At 47.9% G+C, this 20,963-nt stretch overlaps 2 protein-coding genes across 10 annotated transcripts in view; one reads left to right on the top strand and one right to left on the bottom strand.

The window, feature by feature from the left end:
• fzd3a (frizzled class receptor 3a) overlaps positions 1 to 19,461 on the top strand; it is a 32,781-nt gene extending 13,320 nt beyond the window's left edge. Inside the window, exons 3-9 of the mRNA XM_079644652.1 lie at positions 722 to 918; positions 3,192 to 3,654; positions 3,735 to 4,034; positions 4,831 to 5,082; positions 14,783 to 14,931; positions 15,688 to 15,945; positions 16,022 to 19,461. Of these exons, the coding sequence (XP_079500778.1) occupies positions 722 to 918; positions 3,192 to 3,654; positions 3,735 to 4,034; positions 4,831 to 5,082; positions 14,783 to 14,931; positions 15,688 to 15,945; positions 16,022 to 16,274 (1,872 nt within the window). The 3' untranslated portion in view covers positions 16,275 to 19,461. The remainder of the gene's footprint in view (positions 1 to 721; positions 919 to 3,191; positions 3,655 to 3,734; positions 4,035 to 4,830; positions 5,083 to 14,782; positions 14,932 to 15,687; positions 15,946 to 16,021) is intronic.
• cdc42bpab (CDC42 binding protein kinase alpha (DMPK-like) b) overlaps positions 17,224 to 20,963 on the bottom strand; it is a 93,850-nt gene continuing 90,110 nt past the window's right edge. For all 9 annotated transcript variants that reach the window (XM_079644644.1, XM_079644643.1, XM_079644650.1 and 6 more), the window contains one exon: positions 17,224 to 20,046. In XM_079644644.1, the coding sequence (XP_079500770.1) occupies positions 19,915 to 20,046 (132 nt within the window). In that variant the 3' untranslated portion in view covers positions 17,224 to 19,914. The remainder of the gene's footprint in view (positions 20,047 to 20,963) is intronic.

The following is a 20,963-nucleotide window of genomic DNA, read 5'->3' as shown; positions in this document are numbered from 1 at the left end:
TCCATGCGCACAGAACCATGCTCTCTTTATTCAACAATACACACACACACACACACATACATACACACACACACACACATAGATACATACACGCACGCGCGCACACGCACGCACGCACGCACGCACGCACGCACGCACGCACACACACACACACACACACACACACACACACACACACACACACACAAACCCATATACACACTCTTCCTGAAACATTTGCATATTCATAACGTGTCCCACGGATGCTTCCTGCTCTCCCAACGCCTCTTGGCTCAGTTGATGTGTGTGAGGCTATTATTGTGCTGCTGCGTGGGTGTGTTTGCATGTAAATAATATACTTCTGTTGGCTCATGTGTGTACGAGTGTTAGCGCAGGGTGTCAGTCAATCACAGCGTGGTCCTCCCTGCAACACAAAGGCCTTGTCAGCAGCAGTGTGTGTGTGTTTAAAATGGTGGGGGTCGCTGGTTGGAGGAAAGGAGGAGATGGAAGAACTCCATCAAGGGGTGGGGGACTGATATCGTGGGGGGTGGAGGGGATTATTAGGAAAGAGGCCAGAGTTGTTTTGATGGACTCATCTCCAGAAAGTGTCAGAGATATGCTCCACTGATCTCTTTGTGCCTGCTTAGACCCTCACTGTGAAGTTGGAGGAACTCTCTGGCTTGGTCTCATCTGGTGTGATTTATGTTCACTCACATGTCCTCCCCTCTGTGTCCCCCTGCAGCCGTTCCATCCCATGGTGAACCTGCAGTGCTCTCCGGACCTCAGGATGTTCCTGTGTGCGCTCTACGCCCCCGTGTGCACCGAGTACGGCCGCATGACTCTGCCCTGCCGCCGCCTCTGTCTGCAGGCCAGGAGCGACTGCTACAAGCTCATGGACATGTTCGGGGTCAGCTGGCCGCAGGAGATGGAGTGCACCAGGTGGGTACATCAGAAAGAATCACTTCCCCCCGGATGTATCTCTGTCATTTAAACAGAGGAGTAATGCAGCAACCGAGTTAGATGTACGTGTCATTCATTTGAACCACAGAAATGTGGCATAGAGGAATACCATGCTTTTAGAAAGACAACTGGCTGCTTAACAATTACATTTTTTTCAAACATCATTGCGGGTCAATGAGTTCTGCTGCCAGATCATTGATTCAGTCAACCAAACAAGTGGTGAGACCTGAGAATACAAACAGCAAAACATCAAAAGTGACATAACTACATCAAAACAAATTGTTAAGAATGAAAAATCATTATGACAATATACAATATCTCCACAAGGACAGATATGACACAGTCGTTTTACAGTTGGAAGAATCCTGTTCACCTACTGTACTAAGAAGCCGTTATTCAGAAATACTATACTGTACATGTTCTTAAGAAGAGCCTTATATTGTGGAGTATCTATTCTAATGCATGCTTTATATATTTAAGCAATAGCTCACGACAGGCCGTGGTATATGCTCATTATATCACTATATCGCTTCGCGTCGGGCCGAACCACGCCCCTTAGCTGTGATATAATGAGCATATATCACGGCCTGAAGTGAGCTATTGCTTTTATAAAACGGTTACCAAGTGTGGCAATATGAAAGAAAAATACACACTCTAATTTAAATCGTTTTTATTGGTAAATAATGATGTTCAAAATAAAATAGTCCCTCCGTTGCCTTCTGCACGAAACATAGAGCGAGGTGGTTGCTATGCAACAACACTAACAGCTAGCGAACATATTAGACAGAGGGCGTTGATCCATTATTTGGCTGTTTATTTACATTAATGTGTATGTTGCCGTTTATTGTGCAGCCACTGAAAACCTGTCCAGCATCAGTAGCATGGCTTACGTGGTCACTTGTATAGGTTGAGGTTGTTCGAGGCTGTTGCTTGGCGTGGCGAGAATATTGCTCCACTTTCTCCGGTCCCCGAGATTGGGCTTCCAGTAGCTCTGGAGAGAGCTTTTGCACCTGTGGCCACTAACGGTCATCATTTCTCTGCTTTTTTTCAAGACCCTCATCAGAAAGCTTTTCAATGGTGGTACTTTTCCAGTTGGTCTACCTGCTCTTCACGTAGCTCTGCATGCCATCGTTTAGGTGCTTTTTTTTCTTCTGGAGATCGGCACTGCTCAATCCACTCCTCCATAGTAAGACCCCTCCGGAGGTCGAAGTTAATCTTAAATGTTTCCATCTCATGCTTTGTAAGTTTGTTTCGTAAAGGAAGAAATGTAAATATATTTATAAAACTGACAAGTCAAATCAAGCAATCTGATTGGTCGATAGCGTTTTTGCGGACCTCTTTGATTACAGATTTGAAAACATCATTGCTTGCTTTAAAAGTAGCACAATTCATTATGTCAAACCTTGGAAAGTATCTAGATATCCCTGCCCTAATGCCAAAGGAACTGCACACTGAATATGTTTTGCCGTTTGATGTCTATGTCTGGACCGCTGCGTAAAAAGAAGGGTTTCTGCCCCGTTACTTCTTCGCTGCTTTCTTGTTCCGGTTTCAGCCCAACTGTATACTGTTTTTCTCAGACTCGGAGGGATACTGACTTGTTTTGAAAAGTAACTTACAATTCTACCCGTGGTATACGCTCAGTATATCACGGCTAAGAACCAATCAGATTGCTTGATTTGACTTGTCCGTTTTATAAATATATATATACATGTATATATACAGTATATACAGCATACAGTCCCTAATCCAGTGGGAATGAGGAGATGCAGTCAATCCAATTAGGTGGGAAAGGCAAATATACCCTGTTGTGTTTGAATGCCAGAGACAAGGTTAGGCAAAAAAATATGTCTTCAAAGGAAAGAGCGTGGTATAAAAAGCTTATTTGACTTTAGTAGAGCCTTGCATTAGAAGGGTGTATTTATGTCATCTGAGTACTACTTTCTTTATCTCTTTGCCTACTATATTCTTATTGAATAAAACTTGAAGGTATTCAGCTGCTTCCCGGAGCTGGGATAATGTGATTAAGAGATACAAATAATCGAATAAACACTTAAACGGGTGATTTTTCCCGGAGACGTTTGAAGTCATAGTGAGGCGCCTGTGCAAATTGAACTTCTTCTTCTTCTTTATTGAAGCGCCCTGTAATCACCAGACCAATGTATTCATCAATCTTTAGAATCTTTCAAATGCTAAATGTATAATATATTGTTGGCAGTGTGAGTAATCTTCCCCCCCCCCTCTGACTCCTTCAGGTTCCCGGACTGTGACGAGTCGTACCCCCGTCCCGTGGACCTGCTGTCCAGCTCAGACTCCACCGACTCCCCCATCTCCGTCCAGAGGGACTACGGCTTCTGGTGTCCCAGAGAACTCAAAATCAACCCCGAGCTGGGCTACTCCTTCCTAGGGGTCCGAGACTGCTCCCCCCCCTGCTCCAACATGTACTTTACGCGTGAGGAGCTGGCGTTCGCCCGCTATTTCATCGGGGTGGTGTCCATCGTCTGTCTGTCCGCCACCCTCTTCACCTTCCTCACCTTCCTCATCGACATGTCGCGCTTCCGTTACCCGGAGCGCCCCATCATCTTCTACGCGGTGTGCTACATGATGGTGTCCCTGGTGTTCTTCCTGGGCTTCCTGCTGGAGGACAACGTGTCCTGTAACGCAGCCAGTCCCGGCAGGTTCAGGGCTGCCACCGTGACCCAGGGCTCCCATAACAAGGTAAGAGGTCTCTGTGTGTTCTGATGCTGTTTCTCCACTGCCCGGTCCTTGGTACTGACCCTCCATGGTCTCTGCCCCAGGCCTGCACCCTCCTCTTCATGGTGCTGTACTTCTTCACCATGGCGGGCAGTGTGTGGTGGGTCATCCTGACCATCACCTGGTTCCTGGCTGCTGTTCCCAAGTGGGGCAGCGAGGCCATAGAGAAGAAGGCGCTCCTGTTCCACGCCTGCGCCTGGGGCATCCCGGGGGTCCTCACCGTGACGCTGCTCGCCATGAACAAGATCGAGGGGGACAGCATCAGCGGGGTCTGCTTCGTGGGGCTGTACAACCTGACGGCGCTGCGCTGGTTCCTGATCGCCCCTCTGGGACTGGATGTAGTGGTGAGGACGAGTGTTACACATGCAGTGAGATCTTTTCTATTTATAGATTCAATTTTAGTCTGAATGATATGCAGAATACTTACTTTGTTTGGTGACAGTGGCTCCATCTTAAAATGATATCAATAAAACAAAACAAAAATAATACATTTATTGATAATACAAAATAAACAAGTTCAAATAAGATGTGCATTTAAAGATACAAAAAAAAATGAAATGAAAAACAAGTATCTACAGTATATAAAGAAATGGATAAAGGCAACATGTGTAATACATGCTAAAAATACAAATATTGATATAAAAATGTGAAGTTAAAGTAAAATGTGCACAGTGCTATTCATTATACTACATGTATATCACAATATGCAGTGTTGTATTGGTATGACTAAGATATTGATTCTGAATGAATCAGCAGTACACCAAAGTGCACGGCTGGGTATTGGTTCCAAAAAGTACCAAGAGGTATCATAACATCTAAAGTCCACCTGCATTTCATTCTTTGGTACCAAGATCTAGAAAAGAATAGCTATGTTCACCAAGCGTTCTGACATGTATTGAGACGTGTGAGTGGCACAGCGCTGCAGCACCTACAACCCACACAGGGAGTTCAGCACGGTGTATCTCACCTATCGAACCCATCCAACATTTGAAATGGTGGCTACACCACAGGTCTGTAGTGTCTAAATACAAATAAAAGAGTCATTTATAATCTAATGGTAACAGATCAAGTCTGTACGCCATGATCTCCTTCTCAATCTGAGTGAAAGCATCCCCCCCCCCCCCCCTCTCATTGTGGCAGGTGGGCGTGGCGCTGCTGCTGGCAGGCATCGCCGCTCTGAACCGCGTGCGCATGGAGATCCCTCTGGAGAAGGAGAACCAGGAGAAGCTGGTGAAGTTCATGATCCGCATCGCCGTGTTCTCCGTGCTCTACCTGGTCCCCCTGCTGGTGGTCCTGGCCTGCTACCTCTACGAGAACAGCTACCGGAGCATCTGGGAGACCACCTGGGTCCAGGAGCAGTGTCGGGACTACCACATCCCCTGCCCCTACCAGGTGAGGACCAGAAGCTTCTCATGAGGTTTCAACTGAACCAATCATCATCATCTGCAGCCTGTGCTGCATTCCACTTATCATTCCCAATATCATTTCGTACATTATTTATAACTTATGAAATCTGCTTTGGGCACAAAATAGATTTCACTTGCATGTCTGAAATATTTTGTGAGTTCCCTTTGTTGTAGCCTAACACTAGCTCAGCTTGTCTGCATGCACATTGATATCATCACATCACATCACCTGTAAATGTCTCTCCTTCTTGACAGAAGGAAACAGGATTTATAAGGGATGGTAGAAATGTAGAATATATGTTCAGTATCTGTATATATACAATAATAATAATAATAATAAATGATATTTATATAGCTGCGCCTTTCAAGGGACCCAAGGTCGCTGTACATGGTGGACAAACAAAACAAACAGACAATCAAAGGGCAAACAAGGCCTAAAGGAAGCCGGGGGACCAAGAAAGGGCTGGGGCCCGAAAGCCAGGGCGAACAGGTGAGTTCTTAAGGATGACTTGAAGATGTCCAGGGAGGCAGCATTACGCATCTCTGCAGGAAGTGCATTCCAGAGGGTGGGGGCTGCAACACTGAACGCCCTGTCCCCAACAGTTCGGAGGCGAGAGCGGGGGATGGAGAGCAGGCCCGTGTCTGAGGACCGCAGACTCCGAGAGGGGGTGTAGGGATGGAGGAGGTCGGATAAGTACTGGGAGGCGAGGGCATGGAGGGACTTGTACGTGAGGAGGAGGAGTGTTTTGTACTAAACCCGGAGCTTGACCGGAAGCCAGTGGAGGTGGATGAGGGTGGGGGTGATGTGTTGGCATGGCTTGGTGCGGGGGAGAAGCCTGGGGCAGAGTTCTGGATTGCTGTAGTCCAGACGGGATGTGATGATGAATAGATGTATGAGTGTTTCTGCCACAGAGACAGAGAGGGAATGTTTTTGCATTGCCAGACTCAGTTCACACCCCGGCTTTCACCTGTTCAACCGGCTGTCCTCCGGCAGGCGCTGCAGGTGTATACAATCCAAAACAAACAGACTCAAAGACAGTTTTTTCCCAAGAGCCATCATTCCTCTTAACACCTGAAATCATACCTCTTAATCATCATAAATGTGACTGTACATATACATCATTACTATTATTATTATTATTATTATTATTATTATTATTATTATTATTATTATTATAAACACATACTATTATTATTATTTATTACATTACAGATTTTATTGTTATACTCCTGGAAATAATTACTGCACTTTATTCCTCATTCCTTTTATTCCTAAGTATGTATGCTGCGTGTATTTGTTGTCTTATGTTGTGATGTTTTTTTGTTTTGATGGCACCCTTGAAAGGGAGAAGCATTTATTATCTCATTGTACATGTATAATGACATTAAATGATTCTATTCTATTCTAGATGGTAGAAGACAATAACACCATATGGTGATAACACCGCATCATACATTTACAGATGTCTCACTATGGAATGCGCCTCATCGCGGAGCAAACAGAAGCATCAATGTCATTACGCCAATCCTGATTGGCTGTTGATCTTGACGTCAGCGTCAGGGAATCCACCCACCCTATAAGTAGCTTGCACCACGTCGCAGCGTCATTCAAAAATAAACACCTCTTCTCGCTTCACCTTAGCAAGGAGGGCCGTCTGGTGAGACATCTCTCTACATGTTACTCTGAGAACTGGGGTTACGTGAGTAACCTATAGTTCTCATTCATAACACTCCGTTCGATGTCTCACTATGGGATATTGAAGTTCCCGTATTGCCAGACAAGCTTATCTCGAAAATCACGAAACCAACCAGAACTTAACAGGTAGAGCTCTGACTCAACAAGGTGCCCAGCACTGCTCGGGCCACACTAGGAGCAGAGACGTCTAGCATGTAAAAGCGGACAAAAGTGAGAGGCGAGGACCAGCTCGCCGCTGCACAAATGTCCTGGATGGAAACACCCTTGAACAAAGCCCAGGATGTAGCCAGACCACGAGTCGAATGAGCACGCAGACCCGTAGGTGCCTTCAAACCCTGACTCGCATAGGCCAAAGTAATCGCTTCCACAATCCAGTGGGAGAGCCGTTGCCTGGTAACGGGCTTGCCCTTCTGAGGGTTAGCCCAGGATATGAAGAGTTGGTCACTACAACGAAACTCTTTTGACCTGTCCATATAGGTGCGTAAAGCACAAACTGGTCACAGCAAATTCGGCCGCTGTTTCCTGGAGGAACACAGCGGCGGAGGAAATGCCTCAATGTCAATTGGGGTACATGTACCAACCACCTTAGGTATAAAGGCAGGGTTGGGCTTTAGCAACACTCTCGTTTGCCCCGGGGCAAACTGAGTGCACAAAGGATGTACAGAGAGTGCATGAATATCACTGACTCGCTTGGCGGATGCTAGGGCCAGTAACAGCACTGTCTTCAGCGACAGGTGCTTCATGTCAGCTCCTTCCAGGTATTCAAATGGAGGTCGAGTGAGCCCATCTAAAACCACTGTCAAATCCCATAAGGGCACCAGTGACCTGGAAACAGGGAGGAGCCTGCGAGCTCCCTTCATAAAACGGCAGACCAAAGGATGTTGGCTAGCCGTCTTACCCTCAAAGCCCACATGGCATGCAGCAATAGCAGCCAGGTACACTTTGATTGTAGAAAAAGCTCTGTGTTTATCAATTAGGTCCTGTAGAAATGATAAAATCACCCCAACAGGACATTGAAAAGAGGTGTGCCCTTTTTGAAGGCACCACTTACAGTCATAGAGAAACCTGGTGGAGGAAGCTCTTGCACTCTGAATAGTGTTTATCACCTTCTGCGGGAGACCCACTGTATTCAGATTGTACCACTCACGGGACAGGCCCATAGGGCCATGCGCTCCGGGTGTGGGTGAAAGATCGTCCCCCCCGCCTGAGACAGTATGTCCCTGCGTAGGGGGAGCTGCCACGTCTGTCCGCACAGCAGCTGATAAATCTCCACCAGCCAGTACATTGCAGGTCAGTGCGGAGCTATCAGGATCAGTGTGTGGCGCTGTTCTCTCACTCTGGCCAGAGTTGGGGGTATCAGAGCCAGGGGTGGGAACGCGTACAGGAGGACCGGAGGCCAAACGTGCACGAGCGCGTCCACGCCTAACGGTGCGTTTAGATCGCGCATTGAAAAGAACACCTGACAATGAGCATTTTCTTTTGATGCGAACAGATCTACCGCACCCACAGCTGACTCACAACCATTGGATGTAGAGTCCAGTCTGCATACAGTGGTACACCTCTGGACAGCAGGTCTGCCCCGAGGTTCATCACTCCAGGTACGTGCGTCGCTCTCAGAGAGAGGAGACGACCGCAGCTCCACAAGATCAGTTTGCGTGCCAGCATGTGTAACTGGAGAGAACGCAAACCCCCTTGATGGTTTATATACGATATTGTGGTCGTATTGTCCGTCCTCACGAGGACATGGTGTCCTCTGAGAGAAAAGGCAGAAAGCGTTTCAGGGTGAGGAACACCGCTAAAAGCTCCAGGTAATTTATGTGCGACCGCTGGAGGTCTCTGCTCCAGAGACCCCTCACCGGTCGACCTTCGTAAATACCTCCCCAGCCCGTCAGACATGCGTCTGTGGTGACCACCTTCCGCGATAGGACAGCACCCATAGGCACGCCCCGTACTAGAAAAGTCGGGTGCAGCCAGTGGCGCAGTGCCATTACACATTTCACAGTGACCATCACTCTCCGCGCGCCATGACGCGCGGGGTTTAGTCTGAGGGCGGCTACCCAGCGCTGAAACTCCCTCATGTGTAAGCATCCCACTCGTACCACCAGGATGGCTGACGCCATGAGCCCCAGTAACCGCAGACACGATCTGAAGAGAACATATTTGCGCAGCCAGAAATGAGCGAGGCAAGCTCTGAAAGCTTTCACTCTTTCCGCTGACAGGCGGGCTGTAAAGGGCACCGAGTTCAGATGTAGACCCAGGAAGAGTACAGTCTGGGCTGGGGACAACATGCTCTTTTCTGTGTTTATTATGAAACCCAGGTCGAGCAGGTGTTTTACGAGGATATTTGTCTGCGTAATAGCCTCCTGTTCCGACTGTGCGAGAAGCAGCCTGTCGTCCAGGTAGGTTGCCAGGCGAATACCCTGTTGTCTTAACGGGGCTATCGCGGCTTCCGTACATCGCACAAACACTCTTGGACTGAGAGACAGACCGAAGGGAAGTACTCTGTGGGTAATATACTGGGATGTGGAAATACGCATCTTTCAGATCGACTGATGTAAACCAGTCGTTTTGTCGCACGAGACGTAGCAGAGATGTGTGAGTGAGCATTCTGAATTTGTATCTTTTCAGATATTTGTTCAGAGCTCTCAAATCTAGTATTGGCCGAATTGCGTTCCCTCCCCATTTGGGAACGAGGAAATACTTGGAATAAAAGGCACTCTGACTCTGTTCGGTGGGTATTATAGATATAGCCTTCTTTTCTAGTAGCGAGAGAATCTCTCGCTCCAGAATATGGGCTGACTCTCCCCGGGCTTGTGAATACAGAATGCCCAAGAAGCGAGGGGGGGTGACAGCGAATCGGAGCCTGTAGCCCCGTGTTACTGTCTTGAAAACCCAAGCAGAAGCTGTGAGCATCTAACACCTTTCGCTCCTTAAAGCGAGCGGAGATGTCACGTCTCTTTCCCTCTGAGTCTCTATTTGTTGTGTTATGGGGCCCTCTAGTGTCTGAACACGGCGGTACCCCAGGTTGATAACCCCAGCCGGCACTGCGCATGCGCGTGGCGGTGGTGCCTTCACAGACCCGTCTATTATCCGCCTTTTGAGAGAGGCCGTAGCTGCTCTCAAAAGAGGGACAGGTGACAGACTGTTTATTGTTTTTCTTGTTTTTCATTTTTTTGGACTGCGCCCTCAGCTTGAAGCCTGGATGCGACAGTGAAAAATGGTTTATTTGAAAACAATGGTATTTGTGACATGTGTTTTTGTGACTTAGGCAGATAGCAGAACTCGCTGTCTCTGGTATTAAGTCTGTTTCCCTTCTGGCGCGAATTTGAGGATGGCGTTGCGACATTACTCGAGGCTGCGGGAAGATGGGGGCATGGTGGCAACCCGAAAACACATCTGGAGCTGGGGAACAGGGAACTTCCAGCTCTGTCACCGAGGAAAGGAGAGGAGGCTGTCAGGCCGCCCACTTCTTCTTCCTCGACTGGTGACTGAAAATCTGAGTCGGCTGTGCCTGAACAACTGCTGCCGGAACCGGAGATTTTCTCGTCCAGCTCGTCCTCGTCTCCTGCCTGGGCTGGGGACTCGGGGCGGGCTGTGGCCTCTGCTGCTTCGGTATCTTGAACCGGGCAGGGAGGTTGGTCAGGTTGAGTCACCTGGCTCTCTCCTGTACCACCATTATGCCCATGACTTTGCCCGTGGCCTGGACTGCACAGCGCTGCACACGGAGGCAAATGTCCGTGATCGCTGCGATCTCATCCCACACGGCCGGCCCAGGTTTGCTCGACAGGATCTCGCAGAGCTCCGCCTGGTAGGCGGTCAGCAGTGAGGAAATGTTGAGTGCCCTGGCGGACAACGCTGCAGCTTTATAGGCCCGTTCCGTCATCGCTGACTGGAATCGGTCTGCCTTCACCGGTAGCATGGGGTTCCTGCTTGGTGTCGGAGCCAGCCTCGGTTGGAGGTGGGCTGCCACCAGCGGTTCCATGGGCGGTATGCGGAGCAGGCCGAGCCTCTCCATACCGTCACAGTCCAGGGAGGAGGCACCCTGGTTTGGGGCCTTATTACTGAAGGGGCGGTCTCTCCACGAGACCGATACCTCGTCCAGCATCTCCGGGAAGACTGGAAGGAGCTGCCTCTTTGTCCTCGCTGCTTGGGGCAAAGTCTTCCCCTCGTAGCGAGACCTGGAGGTCTCCTTGGCCATTTCAGGCAATGGGATGTCCAGCCTGGACGCGGCGCGTTGACACACGGCCTGCAGGTCCATGCTCAGACAGGGCGAAGCTGGTGCGCTATCGCCCGGGAGAGCAGCCATCGCTCCCGGCTTTGCAGCCTGAGCTGATGACACGAAGATATCATCTTCTTGCTCATCCGAGTCGGACAGGAGGAACTCAGAGGCATCCTCTTCGTCCTCCATATATTCCAACTCCAGGACATCCTCCACGGGCGAGACCATGGTGAGGTCCAGCTGGGAGCCCCAGCTTGGTATAGCGCGGGGCTCCGCTCTCGCGTCTCTTGCCGCCACCGGGTCCCAGCCTGACATGGCATGGGACTCTGGTTCTGCAGCTGCCGCTGTTATTGAGCCCCAGACCAACACAGTGCGAGGCTCAATCTCTGCGGCGGACGCCCCCGTGTCTTGAATGCCAGCCGGCGAATCAGCGGACATGAGGGGGTCCTTTCCCGACAAGCTAGCTTGGCGTGCTAGCCGTCGGCGGAGGCTCTTGATGGTGTAGCGGGCACAATGCCCGCACGAGCCGGGGTTGTTGATAGCCTCCTGGGCGGTGTTCCAGCTCGATGCAGGACGAGCAGACCTGGTGTGAGTCTGTGCCTGATATCTTCAATCCGCAGCCGCAGAGCCGAGCCTCAGAGTCCCTGACTCCTCTGGTGTGAGGGAGAGAAGCGTCCGTCTTGTTCGCCGTGGTGACGGCATGGAGAGGACCTGCTCGTAGCAGGTGCGTTGCTGAGAAAAAATTCTTTCCCCACCTGTCATTAATCCGGAGAAAAAGCGACGGTGTAGAATTTTATTCTCAAAGAATATTAACTGTGTTAATACCTTTTTATCTTCCCCTCCTCTGGTGTGAGAGAGAAAAAGAAAAAACTTCCTCGCTACCGTGGTGTCGGTAGTGAGGGAAGGCAAGCTAGCAACAGGTGTGTCACTAGCTTGAAAAATCAAAACCTTACCTTTATTTCCGAAGAAAGAAACGTCGAGGTAGATTGCAATACTAACTGGTGTGTTAGTATTAACAGTCTTCTTGCGAAGCAGAAAAGTAGCCGGTGAGCGCCCCTCGACCGAAAGTTAGCTTTGGGTTCAGTCTGTGGACTGTTAAGCTAGCCCGGCTACTGATATGTCGAGATGTGCTCTGAAGCAAGCTACTTATAGGGTGGGTGGATTCCCTGACGCTGACGTCAAGATCACCAGCCAATCAGGATTGGCGTAATGAGATTGATGTTTCTGTTTGCTCCGCGGTGAGGCGCATCCCATAGTGAGACATCGAACGGAGTGTTATGAATGAGAACAAGAGGCCAACATGCAGGGTCGTGTAGGGCTGCCATTGTCGTTACTAAAGTTATATATCCTGCTGCATTACATCCCATAACCCAGAAGCATCCAGGCGACAGCTCCCTCAGATTGAAAGTCCTTCGGGGACCTCTGGTATCTGAAGCCCTGATGCATGTATTCATGACGCTCCGCACAGTTTGCACAGATGTTTGTACACATTGGAAGTACAACTGGGACTCCTGTAAGGAAGCAGGGAGACAGAGCAGGAGGCAACAGCTGGAGGCTGCCAGATGTGTTTGCACACAGAGAAATTAGAGAGTGCGATGCTCACAGAGAGTGTGTGTCCTGCATGTAAACAGCCGACACAGAGTACACACACACACACACACACACACACACACACACACACACACACACACACACACACACACACACACACACACACACACACACACACACACACACACACACACACACACACACACACACACACAGGAGACGATACAGGGATAGGTCGTGCTGCGTGTCTTCAGCAGCAGACATTTTCACTCTCATGATGGCACACACAGGGAGGCACCCCTTTGTTAATGTGACGGTTTAGCAGTTACCAAACAGCACCACAACACACATTAATATAATAATAATGATACACAAACGCTATGATTTTTGAAGGTATGGCGCTTGGGTACTATGATAGATATTCTAGGTGTCATTCTCAGATATCAATATAATCTTCCAATGTAAAAATAAAGGGACATTCGGTACAGCCAAAGACGTTATCTCACCTGAATAAATACCATGAGAGCAACAGTATTCGCTGATAGAGCTGCAGCTGGGGGGGGGGCGGGTGCTGCATTGAGTCAGATCAGTGGTGCTCTTAATTTGGCACGTAAACACTGCATTGTGTAAGAGAGCATTGCAGTAATCCTGTGTGTGTGTGTGTGTGTGTGTTCCTGGGTCAGTGGGGTCAAGCTGCACAGCATTACAGTTACTGCAGATGTGATGCTGTCTGTTCTGTTTCCATATACCATGCTAACAGTGCGCTGCAGAGATGCCTCTAGGTGTAGAAGCCCACAAAGTTTCATCCTCAGCCCCCCGCCACCCCCTCTGTGTTCATGAAAGCACACACACACAGAATGCCTTCGCACACAGTCAATAGCGTGCATCAGAAGATAGCTGAGACTCAAAGTGCATTGCTATATTTACCTTAAAAGGTTTCCCTGAGGCTGGGAGCTGCACTCTGCTGAGGCTGGACACACACACACACACACACACACACACACACACACACACACACACACACACACACACACACACACACACACACACACACACACACACACACACACACACACACACACACACACACACACACACACACACACAGACACAGACACAGACACACACACACACACACACACACACACACACACACACACACACAGATTGGTTGTTAAGTCAATAAAACAAGAGCTGGCGTATGTGTCCTTCAGTCTTCCGTCTCGTTGAGGCTTTATTAAAGTCCATGAGTCTGATGTCCTGAAGCAGAACACATGACCGCAGTGAGTAACGAGGACTTCCTGTAGTTTCCTATCTCTCTGTGTAATGATCAGTGTATCGGTGGATCGCTGGGCCGGGCCCCGGGGCCTCCGCCTGGCCCGCTTATAATGAGGCCATGATGACTACATCTGTGTGTGACTGCATTCTGTGTGTGTGCACTGATGAGAGCAGAGATAGTTCCTCTGTAGCCTTGTTGCTGAGACAGAAGGCAGCAGCAGCTTCCTGCTCCGTCTCAGAGAATGGAAACTAAAGTGATTTGAACTGTATAGTATTCAGTCGTTCATTTAAAATCTCAGTGGCCGACAACAACCTAAATGAGGTATTATTTAAGATTTGATAATGTCATCAAATGTCATGATAATTTCAACATACTATATACTATGTTGTTTTTTTTCGATATATTCAACGTATGTCGCTTTTTCAGATTTTTTTCAAAATACTCTACTAGATATTTTCTTCTGATATTTTTGACATAATATACTCTGACTTTCTCTCGGTTTACCATACTATGTCTTATATGTTGGACACACTATACTGTGTCCTTTTTTCTGATATTTTTTACATATGCCATTTTATACCATGACATGTTCGGACGTACTGTTCTATGTTTTTTCAGATATATTATGACCTTTTCTTTCCTCCAAATACCATACTTTTTCAACATTTTAGCCTACTGGCCTAATTCTCGCACACACACACACACACACACACACACACACACACACACACACACACACACACACACACACACACACACACACACACACACACACACACACACACACACACACACACACACACACACACACACACACACACACACACACACACACACACACACACACACACACACACACACACACACACACACACACACACACACACACACACACACACACCCCCCTTCTCGAGCATTAACCTTGTGTGTGTGTGCTGCAGGTGGAGCGCACCAGCCGCCCGGACCTCGCCCTCTTCCTCACGAAGTACGTGATGATGCTGATCGTGGGAATCCCCTCCGTGTTCTGGGTGGGCAGCAAGAAGACGTGCTTCGAGTGGGCGGGCTTCTTCCACGGCAAGAGACACAAGGAGTACGTACTTTATACCTGACACTAAGGAGTTTCATATGAGACGCTCAACACTAGTCAAAAACAATCTTAAGAGCTCCCTCCCATGATGTGGAAGTATGAGCAGAATGCTATTCATTTCATCCCTTTGTAGTGATCATTAAATAAAAACAACGGTATATTTTAATCTCATTATTTATTCTTGCATAAAACATATTTACATATTCTTATAGAAAGAAACATACACAATCAATATGAAGACAATTTAAATATGATGAATGTATTGGGATCAATTGACTGACTCCACTGATAAGCCAAGTTCAAACAACAGAAGTCCTGACTGACATTAATAGATTCAAACTTTAGCATTCATCCAAATGATAAGCCATTCAAGAAATGTTCATGTCCTCCCTTTAAATATGGTGAGGCATTCCAACTGGATTATTATGGGATACATGGAGCACCTGGAGCAGATCAGTAGAGCACAGTGCAAGGTCTCCGATGTTTGGCTAACGACAGGTGTGTAGATGTGTGTAGTTGTGTGGCTTGGTGGTGAACACTGACCCTTCTCTGCACCCCCCCTCCAATCAGAGCATTAACCCCCTCTCCCCCCGCCTGCTCCACCCACTCCTCCATCCTCTTCTACCACACCCCCCCCCGCCTCTCTACCTTCCCCCTGTCCCTCCCCTCCCTGCTGCGCCTCTCCCTCCCTCTACTCTCCTCCTCCTCTTCCTGCTCTTCCTGCTCCGCCCCCTCCTCCCCCCCCTCCACCCGCCGCAGCCGGATGGTGAACGACAGCCGGCAGGTGCTAAAGGAGCCCGACTTCGCCCAGCTGCTGCTCCGGGACCCCAACACCCCCATCGTCAGAAAGTCCCGGGGCACCTCCACCCAGGGGACCTCCACCCACGCCTCCTCCACCCACCTGGCCATGCTGGACGAGCCCCCCAGCGGCAGCACCAGCCGGGCCGGCTCGGTCCGCAGCACCCGCTCAAAGATGAGTAGTTACCATGGCAGCCTGCACCGCAACCGTGACGACAGGTGGGTGTAGCTCTGAGATTCTGAACCCCCCCTCCCCCTCAGAGTCCACCTCCTGACGCTGCTGTTTCTGTCGCAGGTACACCGCCCCCAGCTTCCGGGCGGCAGACGAGCGCCCCCCCTACGGCAGCATGCCCCGCCTCCACGACCCGCCGCGCCACTGCAGCACCACCCGCCTGGACAGCCTGTCCCGCCACGGCTCCACCCAGAGGCTGGAGAGCCAATCGAGGCACAGCAGCGTCAGGGACCTTACCAGCACCACCCAGGCTGTGCTCGGGGGCCCTGGCAACGGGATCCACCGAGTGCTGGAGGAGGACGGAGGGACCGCCTGAGCACCACTTCGATACTTCAGAGGACTGTAGAAAAGACTCTCCGTTTCTAGAAAGGGAAAGAATGTGAGGATCCACAGCGAGCCTCTCAGAGGGCGGAGGAGGTGATGGAGCGCAGAGCGGAAGCTGTAACTGATGACGTCAGCTACATCCTGCCAGAGGGTGGAGGGTGGTGTGGGTCCACACCTTAAAATGTCCTCTCAGCTTTACCCCACTCTCAAAAACTGAACTTTAAACTTTGACCAGTTTACACCCCACCATGGATTGCATGGTGCTGATGGTGCCCTGTGAAACACTGGAGAACTCTGACAGATGCACTGGATGTTTTTGACTGTAACTGTTTGTATAAAGGACTGAGTGATGGACATTACACCGCCCTCTGTTTAGTTTGGGCGGAGGCAGGGTGTTTTTTATGGCTACATGTAAACACTTTGCACCCGTCACTGCGCCTGCATTATTATTCAGCATCAAATCGATCCTGGTTCATTAACCTGATGTTTATTCACATCCAATTTGAAACTCCACATGAAATCCAACAAATGTGCAAGAAGTGTAAGGAACAAGCGCTCTTTATATATGCTGTACATGACTCATGAACTTTATAAAAGCCTTCTCTCATTTCACATTTGTTTTGATATTGAGGTTCTTCATTGCTTGGTGTGCCGATGTAATGGCGACAGAAGCAAAGGGCCGCAACAGGAACAGAGCTGAATCCAAACTCCTGCCTTACAGTGAATAGATGATAGTCGCCCTTAAACGAGAGTGAACTCTCAGTTAGTCCGTCCTTTAAACATGTGTCCTTGCTCGTATAGCTGCTGTCAAATGTTAGAGCAACATTTCCTCGAGTGGCAAATCTTGTAAAGCTGTAAAAACTTCTGCTGTTCATTTGTAATAAAGTTTTTTTTAAGAATGTACATTTGTCAGCGTAATGACCACACAGCGACACACAGGGTTGTATTTGTAACAGCCCTCCGCTTTATTGAAATACATCGGAGTCAGGTTAATATAATGAGCTCTCCACATAAGTGTGGCAGCCAGTTCCATACATTATTTTTTGTTTTGACCTTACACCTTAAATATTTTTTTTTGTGCAAAACAGATTCTACATCACCTGTAGTGGGTTATCCTCAGTAAAACGCCCAAACCGTTCAAAAAAGGAGCAAGTAAAACAACAAACCGAAAACAAAAATGATTACATCTATAACATGCAAAACTGTACAAATTATTACAAAGCAATCCTAGAAAAAAAAACAAAGTGTAATATGATATGAAAGAGCAAAAATAATATAGAAGGTACTGTAGATAAGACCTCACTGAAATGCAAAGGCGTTTGAATTTTTTTTGTTGATTTTCTTACCACTGTGGCACTCAAACCCCCTGCCAGCCTGAAAACATTTTCTCCACCTTTATCCTGCCGCCTCCACCTCTTCTGTACACTCGTCTCCTCACCTTACTTATCATTCCCATCGAGAGGAAAATAATTCATTGGTTCTTCGGACAATTCCTGAGTTTCTCTTTCCTTTAACTGGGATGTGTAGGATCAGTTTTTCTGTACAATATTGGCCGATAATAAAACACCCCCACCCCTCCCCATCCATCTAATACATTCTACAGAAACTCCAGGAGACTCACTAGCTTTTAAAATAGGTGGTTGTTTGAACTAACCCCCCCCCCCCCCCTTCTCTTTATATAAAATGGAATACTTCATAAAAACACTTGGAATGGGTTATTTTAGCGCCACTTGGTTTTTGTGTCCCTTTCTAACAAACACAATGGAATAGTTTAGATTCTGACAGGTCAGTATTAGAATACTGTGCGTTCTTACAGATAATACCACGTTAGAGCCACATTTTATTTAGTGTTTAATGTTGTTCCCGTACAGTTTGACTCCCTTCTGCCGTATGAAGCATTCCTGGACCGAAGCACTTTTCCATCAGGAGGTTACAGAGGCCTTTCTACTCGGGGGTGTAGACATCCAGCCCTTCCAGACAACAGGCAGCACTGAGGTTCATTCATCTGGCTTTAAGTGTTTTACATTCTCCTTTGTAGTGTTTTTTAACAAATGTGTCTTCAGAGTATACATGAGAAAGAACATCCTCTAATGTCCTTTTTTGTTTTTGGGTTAAATCAACACTACAGTTTCTGTTGACGGAAAAGATTAGATTACATTTTCAATTCCTCCTCCGACAGTGAGGAGGAGGAGGAGCAGGACGAAGGCATAAAACACAACCTCAGCGCGTGTGTGTGCGTGGGCGCGTGTGTGTGTGTGTGTGTGTGTGTGTGTGTGTGTGTGTGTGTGTGTGTGTGTGTGTGTGTGTGTGTGTGTGTGTGTGTGTGTGTGTGTGTGTGTGTGTGTGTGTGTGTGTGTGTGTGTGTGTGTGCGTGCGTGCGTGTGTGTGTGTGTGGGTACATGTGTGATAAATGTTCACTCTACAGTAGTGTTGATCCAAACGCAAACAGAGTGGGAAAAGAAAACAACGTGTCATACATAAAATATAAAACAAATTATAAATCAATGGGTAAAAAAAAAGTGGTTTAAAATGGCTTTTTGTGTGAACACAACCCGAATCACTCTGAAAACAAAGGAAATAAGAAATAAACGTCAAGGAGGATCTTTTTGTCTCTCCTGTGTAGTTCTCTAAAGTATTTCCTTATCATATATTACTCTCTACTTTGAACCTATGTACATTATTGTGATGGGAACCTGTTGGTCAGTTTGGTTGTACAGCAAGGCGGAGCGTCTACACTATGACCATGATGTCACTCGCGTTGGACCAATAAGGAGAGAGCACAGATGTGATGATGTCCTAGTAGCTTTTTGCTGATGGTCAAAATAAAAAAATAGTATAAAGTCACTGCACTTAATATCATGAGCAAAAAAAAAAAATCCTTTCTCCTTTTTTTTTTTTTTTACATTTAGAATTGTTTGCAGCACCCAAAGAGAAAGCAAAGAAAGGTGAGGTGGGCTAAAGCAGGGGGGCTAAACTCCACCCGTCTGATTCTGGCCATGAAGCAAAACAAGCCTCCCTTCTAAGAATGATAAATAAATTAAAATATCGTCCCCTAAAACCCAACGGGTCCTATGTACAAGTACAAATCCTTTTCTCTCATTATAATCCTCTTCTCTTTTTGTTGCATCGTGAGGCTTTTGAGTCTCTGAATGAATCTCAGCGGGGGGGGGGGGGGGGGGGGGGGGGGGAAGCACACACACACACAAACAGAGTAGTGTTGATGACGCTTCGGTTGATAGCAAAAAGACGGGAGCGCTTCATTCCTATATCGTATGCCCTTTCTGAATTATCACATGCACACACTCTTCTTGGCAAACGCATACAGCTTCTCTCTCTCTCTCTCTCTCTCTCTCTCTCACACACAGACACACACACACACACACACACACACACACACACACACACACACACACACACACACCTCAAACATCAGCACCCACATGTACACTCATTTTTAAAGTTCTCCCTCAGAATTGACGACTCCGCGTCTCGGAAGTACGATGAGACAATTTGAGGTCGTAAAGTGGGACAAATGTTCGTCAGGAGGTGCAGTTCTCTGGGCAGTGAGGGGGGGGGGGGAAGGAGTCCTGTGCTGTCGGTCGGGGGGTGGCGGGGGGGAAGAGGTGTCAGGCTCATGTGTCCCAGCCCATCCGGTCTGTGCTCTCCAGGGACAGGGACTTGGCCTTGTGGGGGGAGGCCGGGCTGGGGGGGCTGCTGAAGGTGGAGCTGTTGGAGGCCGTGGAGTGACGGGGGGAGTCCGAGTCCTGGAGGGGGGGAGGACGGACAGAAAGAGGAGAGGAAGAGAGTGGGTGAAGTTCGGGGGAAGATAAAGGAACAGGGGAGAGAGAGACACGTTAGTTCAGTTATGTCCATATAAAACATACAGTATGTCTAACACTCAGGAGCTAACGGCTAGCTCTCTGGAGGCTAACAGAGCGCTGCAGGGAGGAATCTCTTTATAGTGCACAATCAGATTCAGAAAAGCTTTAATAATACCGTCTGGGTTGTTCCATTACAGAATACATTTTAAAATATAATGTATTATTTAAAATATAATGTATTATATAATATATAATATAAGAAGTAAGAATGTGCATTATGCAATAAAATATATAAAGTCATCATTTTATCAAAGACATTCCGCAAAACAAAATGGCAGACTCATTCCCAGGTTTTAGGGCTACATCCCACATCAGCAGCAGATGAACAGCTGAGGGAAAACCAACATGCAGCAGGCCAGATGGGGGGGGGGGGGTCATACTGTACTACACATACAGTAGGACTGTCCTTAGGAGAGGAAACACACATGATACTGAGGAGGAGAAACGACATGTGTGCTACAGGACACTGTGATCCAGTGATCATGTCCTCAGGTTATTATGGGATGGGTAATGATCTGATGTGTTGCTTGGATACAGATGTTCCTGTTCAGTGACTCTCTGATGTGCAACAGTCTCCTGTGATTCTATAAACACCACAGAGCTTACTCTTCTAACATCTCCACCTTCTACATCCCATCACTCAACACATGGACATCATGTGTTTCACCGCTCATGCAGCTGGGCACTGCGCTGTTTTCATATACATTTCAACTGCATTTATTTCTTGTATAATGTAAGTTATCATGTACGTTTCTGATCATTTATTTTAGGGTTGCTCAATTCATAAAAAAGTATTCAAA

Source organism: Notothenia rossii, assembly GCF_949606895.1.
Source record: "Notothenia rossii genome assembly, chromosome: 8".
Lineage (NCBI taxonomy): Eukaryota > Metazoa > Chordata > Actinopteri > Perciformes > Nototheniidae > Notothenia > Notothenia rossii.
The sequence above is the reverse complement of the archived record's forward strand: the minus strand, read 5'-3'. Positions and strand labels throughout refer to the sequence as shown.